Source organism: Heteronotia binoei, chromosome 1 (assembly GCF_032191835.1).
Source record: "Heteronotia binoei isolate CCM8104 ecotype False Entrance Well chromosome 1, APGP_CSIRO_Hbin_v1, whole genome shotgun sequence".
In the NCBI taxonomy this organism is placed as follows: Eukaryota; Metazoa; Chordata; class Lepidosauria; order Squamata; family Gekkonidae; genus Heteronotia; species Heteronotia binoei.
The window spans coordinates 218,695,768-218,708,088 of NC_083223.1; the positions used below are offsets into that span (position 1 = coordinate 218,695,768).

Consider the following 12,321-nt stretch of genomic DNA (forward strand, 5'->3'; position numbering starts at 1 on the left):
CCTGATGATGCCCTTCCTGGCAATTCATACCAAAAACAACATTAAAAAAAACCCTGGTACTTGAAGTAGCATTCTCTGTGTACTCAACAAATATACCTAGAATGAGCATTCAGATCATCATTTTCTGAATCTATGCAGAATTAAGCATGCCTAAACCCATGGGCTTTAGTGGACATTGGTGCATATATGCCTGAATAGAACTGAACTGTCAGTCATTGTTTTAGCCTAGTGATGGCTAAAACAATGACTGACAGTTCAGTTCTATTCAGCTATATATGCACCAATGTCCACTAAAGCCCATGTTTTTGGTATGAATTGCCAGGAAGGGCATCATCAGTAGTAGTAACCCAGTACTGTAAATACAAAGTCCTTATTTCAGAAAACTATGGTCTGGGTTTAAACCAGCACTGAACTTCTGTCTTGCTATTTATGTTTACAAGTTAATGTGGGAACGAATCATCTGTAATGCAAATGAACATTCTGACCATTGTAGGTTTTACATCTGCATTACAATGCAATGAAAGCAAAAGCTTCTTCAAGCCTTCCATATGAAAATGCTCTGAGACTCGCCTTTCATGTATGGACAAAAAGCAGAACAGTTTGTAGGTTGATTGTAATTGCTTCTGGAATATTCTGAGTTTTCATGCTTTTCAATTAGTGGCTTGTGTATTATTCACGCAAACACTTTAAAGATGAAAAAGCTAGCAAAGCATTTTTATGATCAATGACATGCCCCATAGCTGCAGAAAGATGCAATATGGAATTTCAATAGCCAGTATCATTGTGTCATTGCAAAATGAAAAACCTCACATCAATGTGACAGTGTCATCCAGCCTGTGACAAAGCATAACATGAAAACCTCATGCTTCTATTTCAATATTTCATAATCTTTCTAATGCTCAATTAGAGTTCTGAGTACAAAATGAGCATTGAGACTCATTACTATTTTGCTTTATATTGGGAAAGAACTTAGTTCATTTGAATGTCAATTATTCCAACATTCCTTTGGACTAGAGATGAATGACTCCTTGGGCGTTTTCGCACTGACCTTAATTGGAAGTGACGTCCCTCTTCACTGCGCAGGATCTGTGCGGATTTCGCACCAATTGCTGCGGAGCACCCGGAAGAGCTGCAAAGTCCCACGGCTTTTGCGGCGCAAATGGAAACTGGTTTTTGGCGGTTTCCATTTGCGCCGCAAAAGCCGCGGGACTCTGCGGCTCTTCCGGGTGCTCCGCAGCAATTGGTGCGAAATCCGCGCAGATCCTGCGCGGTGAAGAGGGACGTCGCTGCCAATTAAGGTCAGTGCGAAAACGCCCCTTGAGTCTCTGGGCATGGATCCTTGTAATTGGTTCACTGTCCTAATAAGGCTTGGAAGTATAAGATGGCATTATGTTAAAAAAAATTCAACACAAGGTATATATTTTCTCGACAGATATGCTTATTAGAAAACTTGTTTGCAGATTGGTCCAGAATACCAGATTCCCCAAACATAATGATGTGGGGGATGGACACTTGAGGATTTGTGATGGAGAGGAAATCTCACCCCTAGTGGTACCCACTTCTTGCATTGTTCTTTCTCTTTCCCCCTCCCCTCTACATCCAGCCTCCAAACTGCTTTGTTTCCACCCGCTTTTAACATCACAACAGCCCTGTAAGTAGTTTTAGAAAAGATCATGATAAAGAAGAGTTTGAACCTAAATTTCTGGATTCTAACCTGACAAGTAGAGACCCACAATAAACGTCCAGAAGCCATCCCTTTCCTTCCCTCTCTCCCTATTTCTCTGTCTCTCATTCTTTCTCCCTCCCACAACTCCCCCCCTCTCCCACAAACCTGTCATTTTATCTCTCTCTGCCCCCAACCCATCATTATTTCTTTCTCTTTCTGTCTCCCCAGTTCATTGCTATTTCTCTGTTTCTGCCCCTATCCCATCACTTTCTTTCTCCCCCATTACACCTCAATCTCTTTCTGCCCCATCACTATTTCTTCTCTCTCTTTCTGCCTCCCTAACCACATCACTGTCTTTCTGTCCTTCCCCCACCCCATCACTCTCTCTTTCTACTCCCCAACACTATTTCTTTCTCACCTACTCTGCTCACCCCCTTTCTTTCACCCCCGCCCCCCAATTCACTGTTCTCAATGGCAAGCCTGGCATTGTTCCTGGTGGGCCTATTGAAGCTTCTCCCCTACCATTGCCACCTTCAGTGGTGAGCCCAGCACAGCTCTGGTGGTCCTGCTGAACCCTCCAGACCCATTGGCATTTATATCCTGCCTTTATTCACTCAGAAGGACAGACAAGATGGCTAACATTTAAAACCCATTAAAATGGAGTGTGATTGGTCTCACTCTTTGCACTAGTTCTCCAGTTTTTGTCTTTAGAAGGAAGGGAGTTATGCAGTGAGGACTGAAAAGAATGAACCAAAATCTGTACGGGCTCCTTGTAAAACAGAAAGGACGTGCTGCTGAAAGTCTGTCAGTGTAGTGTTAATTACATCCTTCTAAGCCTGTTGATTTTAATAGACTCAGAAGGGTATAACCCTGCCTAGGATTGCACTGGCTGAGACCAAAACTGTATTTGTAACCTTGGAGAGGAACTTGCAAATAGTTTGCTTAGATGGTGAAGTGAGGACAAGAGGTGTCCTTCCCTGTGCCACTTGGGTGAGGTCCAAATATGAGTTGCTTCAGCCTCAAGTCATTTCTTCTCCTCTTCCCAGCAATGATGTAATCTTGGCAGGATATGGTGAATTCTCGCTTTACTGAGATATTACTATAAATAATTAAAACTGTACTTGTCAGTTCTAATGTTCAAAAGGCATTTTCTGAGACCTGAAAATCAGTGTTTTATATGCTTAGTTCCTTAATAAAGGATATAGACCAGTCACCAGTGTGAGTTAACAAGATGAATATACAATTTAGAAGCTCCAGAATCTTTTAGTTTTCCTTTATAGGCATTACATATTAACTGGGGTGGGTAGGATAATGTATCAAATGTTGCTTTTTCTTATCTTTTTTTTCTGGTACAGTTTGCATTCTGTATGCACAGATGTCAGGGTTTTTTTATTAGTAGGTCAATCAACCAACGGGGTGATCCTCTGCGTGTTCACTCATAAATAAATCTCATGGTTTAATGGGGACTTATGATGTTCATTGATTTAGCCTTACTAAAGTTAATGAGCTTTAATTCCAAGTAATGTTCATGGTTCTGTCCCATACACTAACACCAGCTAAAACTTAAAAAATTAACTTCACAGAAATTCAGCTGGAGAAATCACTGTTTGCTTTGAGTGTGTTTTAACATATTATATAAGTAGCACTTTCCTCCATCTTTCTCTTTCTCTCAGAAACTATAGTTTTTGAGTGCTAAGCAAAGACATGGGCTCTACCAGCACAGACACATATGGAGGGTTGCTGCACCTCTCCTGCTGTCTGGCATGGGTATCACATTGTGTTCCTACTTCACCCTTGCTCAGTGGCAGGAATGGGGGTCCTCCCAGTCATTTACCATTCATGCGGTTACTGACTAGCCTGCTTTCATTTTATTTAGCCTGGGGCCTGGCCTTGCTCACCTCTAATGAAAGCAGAGAAAATAAGTAACTTCAGGTAAAAGACTGCAAACTGGCTGATGGATGAGCCCTTAGTGAGAGTGTTGGCAGGTAACACTGATAATTAGGGTTGCCAAGTCCAATTCAAGGAATATCTGAAGACTTTGGGGGTGGAGCCAGGAGACTTTGGGGATGGAGCCATATACAAAGTTGTGACAAGCAGAATTGAACTCCAAAGGAAGTTCTGGCCATCACATTTAAGGGGACCACATACCTTTTTAATGCCTTCCCTACATTAGAAATAATGAAGAATAAGGGCACCTTCTTTTGGGGCTCATAAAATTGGACCCCCTGGTCCAATCTTTTTGAAACCTGGAGAGTATTTTGAGGAGACTCATCAGATGCTATAATTTGGTACCTCTACCTCAAAAAACCACCCCTCCAGAGCCCCAGATACCCCAGGATTAATTCTCCATTATACCCTATGGTCCAGGAGACATTTCCCTCCCCCCCCCATTTCTGATGACCCTGCCCCCACCTGGGGATTGGCACCTCTACTCATGAGTTGCTGAACTTTCAAGTTTTTCACAGTAACACAGGGCAACCAAAGGTTCAAGTTTATCTTCACACTATGCAAACTACCTCTGCAAGGATTGTGCAACAAATGGAGGGTCTGGGCTCCTTTCACAGCCATGTTGTTCTGCCTCCTCCCCCCTTCCCCTTCATTCTTAAAGACTCAGACACACCATCCAAAGAGGAAGGCTTTCTCAAGTAGAGACTGAAGCCTCTGGAGGGGGAAAGGCACATGATGACTGTGTGGATGGGGCTTCCCCCCGCTGGCCAGCTGACTGGGGGCGGGAAGGAGCCTGAAAAAGTGGGAGAACCCCCACTGGGACCTGGGAATTGGCAAGCCTACGATAATTGATTCATAGGCCTTTTTGGAGGAATGATTGACTTGCTAGTGTACTTCCTATTTTGTTTTTATTTTTCTTATCATTTTGAGCTTTTGTTGTAACTTTTGAAAACTGTTTTATAAAACTGCCTTAAATGTTTTAAATAAATACATAGTAGTAGTAGTAGTAGTTATAAATTTGATTTATAAGGCCATCTATTCCCTGCAAGCAGGGCTCAGAGCAGCTTACAACCATGAAGCAATAATAATTTAGAATAAAATCAGCAATAAGTTATAACATATCAACCAGTAAATCTCTTCCCTATTAAGATAGCAGAAACACCGTTCATCTTCTTCAGGTCTCCCGGAGTGGGGAGGGGGCTTATGGAGAGTAGAGGGTATGAAAGTGCCAGGTATTGTACTGTCCTATAGCTGTCCTCAACTGAATGCCTTACGTGCCTGCAGAAAGGTAATAAGTCTTGCAGGGCACGGATGTTCTCCAACAGAGAGTTCCACCAGGTGGGGGCTAAGGCTGAAAAGGATCTGGACCTAGTTGAGGACAGCCAGATTTCTCTCATGCAGAGGACCACTCAGAGTTTCCTATTCTTGGGAATATAATGCCCTTCTGGAGGCACAGTGGGAGAGGCAGTCTTGGAGATACATGGGTCCCTGACTGCTAAGGGCATTAAGGGTCAAGACCAAAACTTTGAACGTGATCTGGCGCTCACGCAGCACACGTTGGAAAAGTGCTGTCCAGGAGGTCCCAGTAAGGACCTGCATGGCTACATTCTGGATCAGCTGGTGTTTCTGGGTTAGGCACAAGGGTAGGCCTGTGTAGAGTGAATTACAATAGTCTATCCTGGAGGTGACCATTGCATGGATTACTGTGGCTAGGTTAGGGCAAGACAGGTAGGAAGCCAGTTGCCTAATCTGGCACAGCTGGAGGAACATCAGTTTGGCAACCTTTGCAACCTGAGCCTGTATTGACAAGGAGACATCCAGAGTCATGCCCAGACTCTTGACAGTTGGTCAAGGGCACTGTATCAACGGTTGGGAGCTGGCAATCCAGCCATGGCTCTCTTCCCCCAGCCACAGAACCTCCATGTTACCTGGATTCAACTTCAGCCGAATATGTTAAGAATATACCAGTAATTCCCTATCAAACCTGTTTGAGGAGGAGCTCTCAGTTAAAATATCTGTAATTGTAGACAATTTTCCTGGGGCTGTTTTTGGATTTCTAGAGGCATTGGAGGGAAACGGAATGTTAGATTAGATAGACCTTTGGCTTGATGCAGCATGACTTTGTTGATGTACAGTGCTTAAACCGGTAAATCTTAGCCAGTTCCCTGTGTAAACTGAGAATGTTTCTCAGAAGGGCTCCTCTAAAACCCCTGAAGCACACTGGGGATCCTCAGAAAATGCATAAGGATTCTCTGATAAAACAAATGGATATTGAAAGAGTTCCCTGAGGGTGGTAAGTTTTATAACTTCTGTAGTTTAGCATCACCTTTGTGTAATGGATAATATTATGAACATGAGTAGATCCAAGCAGACTTGGGACATGCACCAGTCCAGGGGTGGCCAAATTGTGGCTCGGGATCCACTTGTGACTCTTTCACACATATTGCGTGGCTCTCAAAGCTCCTCTGCCCGGTTGGCCAGCTTGGAGAAGGCATTTGTCTCTTTAAAACACTACTCAAAGTCAAGCCAACTGGCAGCTTGGAGAATGTATTTAAAGTTGCTTTCTTTCCATCTCTTCCTCCCTCCACTCTCCCTCATCTATTTGTTTTCCTTCCTTCCTTCCTTCCTTCCTTCCTTCCTTCCTTCCTTCCTTCCTTCCTTCCTTCCTTCCTTCCTTCCTTCCTTCCTTCCTTCCTTCTCTTGAACATCTGATGTTCATGGCTTGCAGCTCTCAAACATCTGTTTATTCTATGTGGCTCTTACATTAAGCAAGTTTGGCTACCCTTGCACCAGTCTGAATGATAGAAATTCCAGGAGGGGTTGTTTGGCAAGGGTGATAAGCAGGAATGCAGGTAGCAATTTGAGTAAATAAATTCAGTATATGTCCAGAAGGCAGAGCAGGACTGAGGCAAATCAAACAAGCTTAGACCCTCCATTTACACAGCTGAAGCCAAGCACAACTTGAATGACTGAGGGGCAACTATTGTTACAGGGTCCTGAGATCTGGCTCCAAGGTGACGAAAGAAGGCTCAAGGCTAGAGAGAGGAGTGTCTGCAAGGCTTCATCTTTTGGAACATGGATTGAATTTTCCAAAGGTTCTTTCTGTTAGACTAGTTTGAGACCAGACTATAGGCACTGTATTTTGATTGGACCAAAACTACTTAGAATAATAGCCGCAAAGCTGACTGCACCTGATTGAGTGAACTAACAGGCCATTAAACTTTGTGATTAAAATTCAGTTATACAAAACACTATGTTGTTGAAGGCAATATACAAAACATTCTCTGTACCTACCTTTTCCCTAGCCAGTCTCCCTTCCCTTGTCTTGCATCTCCTCCAACTGTGATTCTTTTGGGAAACAATTCTAAATAAACTAGGATGGGCAAGATTTTTAAGACAGCAGGATGGGTGGGCTGTTTGTGCACCACAGAATATTAGAGCCTGGACTGCAAAATGAAGGCAGAATGGCCATGGCAACAGGGCTAGAATATTATATTTATGAGAGGTTGCACATATTAGTGAGAAAAACAGTTATGTTTCACATGCCCAAGACCTCTTATTTAATGAGATGTTTTACCTTTTATTAGAGTTGTTATGTAGTTTTTGCTGTGTCCAGCCGAATATCCATATGCACTGAATCCACAACTTGCCATGTAGCAACAGCATAGATAATATCACCTCTCCTCCTTATGTCTCATAATGATTTCTAAGATGAGATAAAAATGCCATTTTCAAATTACTGTTTGTGTGCCAGCTCAAGACGAAATTGGCAATTAGAGAGGTGGTGTTCTTAGCTGCTATACACCTATGGAACTTCCTCACCCTAGAGACTTGCTATCCTCTCAGCAACTTTTTATAGTGGCTTCACACATCATAAGATGTGGCATAAAGATGATCTGCTTCGACTTCTCACTCTCTTAGTATAACATCCAAAGGAGGAACTTGTTTTTAGAACACATGTGTCTTTACACTCAGGTGATATGCAAATGGAATATGCACAATTCCCTGCAGAAGAATTTTGCAAGTTCTCCTTTTGTACTAGAAGCTTACAAAATGGATGCGTGATCACTTGTGCATCTGCTTTTTGCCACACCTAATAAACAAATCCCTCATGGATTGCTGCCTTGTCGTGGCGAGAGGGCTTTCACGGTTCAATGAGACTGTGAGCTATTCCATGCAGGGCCACCCAAGATGGACAGGTCACAGCTGAGAACCCAGACTAAATGTGATCTACTGGAGTAGGAAATGGCAAATCACTCCAGTATCCTTGCCAAGAAAACCCCATGAACAATAGTCAAAGCGATGGTATTCCCAGTAGTAATGTGTGGCTGTGAGAGCTGGACCATAAGGAAGGCCGAGCGCAGAAGAATAGATGCTTTTGAGCTGTGGTGCTGGAGAAGACTTTTGAGAGTCCCTTGGACTGCAAGAAGTTCAAAGCAGTCATCCTAAGGGAAATCAACCCAGACTGAAGCTCAAATACTTTAGCCACCAAATGAGAAGGGAGCACTCCCTGGAGAAGATCCTGATGCTAGGAAAGACAGAAGTCAAAAGAAGAAGGAGATGGCAAAAGATGAGATGGCTGGACAGTGTTACTGATGTAACAAACACGAATTTGAGCAGACTTCGGAGGATGGTGGAAGACAGGAGGGCCTGGCGTGACTTTGTCCATGGGGTTGCAAAGACTTGGACTCAACTGTGCGACTGAACAACAATGCACAAAACCGTCTCCAGTAGTAGTTAGTCAGGCCTTGGGGAGAGCTAAGCAAACAGAGCTTTGAAAGCTTTTACCATTTATGTGTTGTTGTTTTTTAAATTATATAGTGTTAATGAGCATTTTTATATTTGCTTTTAACTCTTATTTACCTACCCTGAGATTCTGAATAAATAAAATTATACATTCAGTAATTTTTAAAAGTGCTAGATTCAAGTCCAGTAGCCTTTTAAAGGCCATTAAGATCTTCAAGGCTCCCATTATTGTATACTTAAAAAAAAATCTTTATATATTTTTCATTTCACCACTTAAAAACCAAGGGTCCCTACAAGGGTCAAATTCAGAGATGCAATTAAATATTGTTTTTACTGTGAAATGATCTGTTGTGACCTGCCCTGAGCCCACTTGAAGGGGAGTGTGGGATATAAATAAAATCAATTTTTTTTTCACAAGAATCCCATTGTGTCATATCTGCCAAGCCTGTCTGATCTATATATGAAACTAGGTTGGGATGGTTATGGCATCAGAATCCACTTTCATTTTTCAAGTCTTTGAAATTACTGACTGTCCTACATATATTAAGCATGCTGCCAGGACTTAACTCTCCATGCCGTCCGAAGCAGAGCTGCACCATTATAGGTCAACTGAAGACAGTGGGTTTAGAAGGCTGTTTAGGATTACACAGTTTAGAAAAAAAAAACCCAAAAACCCCAGTTTTAAAAGAGCAGAATGAAAGTCCTGCATAATAGTGATAAATATTTTTGTTTTGTTGAACTGCAGATTGATTTGGAACCAGAAGGAAGGGTGTATGTCATCATAGATCTTTCAGGCTCATCAGGAGAAGGTAAGGCAGCACAACTTTACTGTATTCACTCATAAACAGTGGATTTTTATTCTTGCCTGCATAATTCAAGACAGAAGTCTCCTCCTGTTTGCTACACAGGAAGTCTGGGCAACCAGGAGTTCCCTGTGATGTGTACCTATATCAAACATACATTTGTAAAGTATTATGCATCATACTTTAACCCACTGAATGAGTTGATGCTATACTGATATCGAAGCTCAGTAGCTATAGACCTGAACTGCTCCACATGTCACTGGATCCTGCACTGTTATTGTAGGAGAGCATTTGGATTTTCCTGTGTGGACAAGCTGAATATTTAACCACAAGTGCAGTTTCATATATTACAAAGTATTCATATGAAAACATCATGCTATAGATGTGTTTCCATTGCACTTTGAACAGCTTTGAAATGAAAGTGGTACACTGATGTTTATTTAAAGCATAGCTTGGTTGGTCCAGCAGTGAACTGACTTCTGCACTAGCCATGATACTTTTAAACTGCTGTGATAAATAAGTATGCTAGCAGGCAAGGCAAAGATTGTTGGAGCCGCTGATTTAGGTAAATAGCTTCTAAAGGTGTATGAGTTTACAGAATTATGCTAATAAATCTATTACTGCCTTCTGTAAATCAGAAGACTTGAAAATCAAAGTCTTCTTGCTGGAAGACATAAATATAATGGCTGATTAGCTAACAACTGATGAAAAGGTATCAATTACCCACTTTCCTAGACAGAAGTCTGGGGTTTTTTGCCTGAACAGAAACTGGCCAAAAACTGTATTGTGTCTCTTCTCAGTAATCTTCACAAGGACTTGAAACTGCTGAGAAGTTAAGAGTGCTTTTATTTTCTGGTTTGGGTGTGAGCTTAGTCTCTGCCTTTTTCCTGCTTAATATGTATGGATGTCATACTTTGAAAATAGGGTGTTTTCCATCTGGCATTACACAGTCTTCACTAGAAAGAGAAAAGAGAGAAATTTAGAGGGAAACATCTTTCTGTGCTTTATCATGGTGATGTTCAAAATGAATACAGTACTTGAATATTTAGTAGTTCACAAAAACACAGGCTGTGCTCAAATCTTGCTTTTAAAAGGTCTATTTACTTCTTACATTTGTGGCTAAATTCCCATCTTTTCTCTTTTTAAATGTCTGTATGACTTGCATGTCCTGCTTTTTAAAAGTGGGGAAAAAAATCAAACTGGTGCACCCCACTTGTACACAGGATACTTAACATATTTATAGTATAATCGTCCCCTTGCCCAGATCGCCCAGAGACATGGGCTGGGTTCCCATCAGTACGCTGATGACACCCAGCTCTATTGATGGGCGGCCGGACTGGCGACGCCCCTATAAATCTGGACCGAGCATTGCAAGCCGTGGCAGGTTGGATTAAGCTGAGTGGGTTGAAGCTGAACCCAGCGAAGACAGAGGTCCTTTGCGTAGGTCGCGGCGAGCTGGAAGGGGAGATCTCCCTACCAGCCTTTGACGGTGCGTCACTGATACCAGTGCGCAGGGTCAAGAGCTTTGGAGTGCTACTGGAACCTTCCTTGACAATGGAGGCACAGATAGCAGCCACTGCTAAATCCGCCTTTTTCCATCTCAGAAGGGTGAGGCAGTTGGCCCCCTTCCTGGAACGTAACGACCTGGCAACAGTGATCCATGCAACGGTCACCTCAAGATTAGACTACTGTAATGCCCTCTACATGGGGCTGCCCCTGTGCCAAACTCAGAAACTGCAGCTAGTGCAGAATGCGGCAGCCAGGCTGTTAGTGGGACTACCTCGGTGGGAACACGTGCAGCCTAGGCTGAGGGAGCTGCACTGGCTTCCAATTGTGTTCCGAGTTCGCTACAAGGTGCTGGTTATCACCTTTAAAGCCCTATATGGCCGAGGACCTGCCTACCTTAGGGACTGTCTCTCTCCATATGTTCCCCATAGAGCACTGAGATCTAGTTCCCAAAATCTCCTAAAAATCCCTGGACCAAGGGAGGCCAAACTGAAAACAACAAGGGAGCAGGCCTTCTCAATAATGGCTCCCCACTGGTGGAATCAGCTACCGGAGGAAGTGCGAGCCCTGCAGGACTTTAACCAGTTCTGCAGGGCTTGTAAAACTGTCCTCTTTCAACAAGCCTATAAGATGGAACCCTGAAAGTGACATCTGGCCATCTGGATATATATATTACTGTACTGTAGCACCTCTAATCTATTGTGGTTTTTAAAATATTTATGTAACTGTCTTTTAACTGTATTTTATTAACTGTGTTTTATTATATGAATTGTATTTATTGTAATCATGGTACACACCATGTCTTGTGAGCCGCCCTGAGCCTGCCTCGGCAGGGAGGGCGGGATATAAATAAAAGCTTATTATTGTTATTATATCACAAGCAAAAGTATATATTCAGGTCCACTACAGCCAATGGGTTTAGAATAGGGTGTCAAATGTCCAGCCTACCCAGGGCTTTAATCCCCATGGGTCTCTTTTCTCCCTCTCCTCACTCCTGTCCTCACCCTTTGAAACTCTGAGGCTAAAAAAGTTCCCAGCTCCTTCTTCTTTGTCTTTGCAGACTGAAGCAGGAAGCAATTCTGAGCTTGCAAAGCTGCAGAGAAAATGCAGAATGGACTTTCCATTAAGGTCTCTGTGCCCAGATAGATTACTCTGGAATGGAAAATCCATACTGTATTTTCCTTGCAGCTTTGTCTGTGCTGCAGTGTATTTTAATGAAGTGGAGCTCAGTTTCACTTTTCAGCATTTATATGGCCAGTTAGAAGCTGTTCCTTGCTGGAGTTGTGTAATCTTGCAAATAAAGAGTTGATGCTTTGAACCAGTATGTCTCTGCTTGAATGGAGCTTAGAACTGGTGCCTAGTGAGTACTCTAACCTGAGAACCCACAGCCAAAGGGCAATATTACACTGAAGAGCCATTGCCAGTCTGAATAGACTTGGGGGTAGGGGGAGAAGCTTGCAATGCCCAGCCATTTCACATTTTCCTAAACCCAGAGCATTTTATGCTTTTTCTTGATGTTTTATTTTTAAAATTGCATTGCCAATCCCATTATTCCCCCACCTCTCCATTTTAAACAAAACATCACAAGAGTTTTAAACATATTTGTATTTTAAGTAAAAATAATAATATCTTTAATTGTATTGATCTGTATCC

General features: G+C 42.5%; 1 protein-coding gene across 1 annotated transcript in view; it reads left to right on the forward strand.

Moving 5' to 3' along the window:
* The window catches only part of PRKCE (protein kinase C epsilon), a 563,878-nt gene that overhangs the window by 213,763 nt on the left and 337,794 nt on the right, over positions 1 to 12,321 (forward strand). Inside the window, exon 2 of the mRNA XM_060247704.1 lies at positions 9,105 to 9,168. Within this exon, the coding sequence (XP_060103687.1) occupies positions 9,105 to 9,168 (64 nt within the window). The remainder of the gene's footprint in view (positions 1 to 9,104; positions 9,169 to 12,321) is intronic.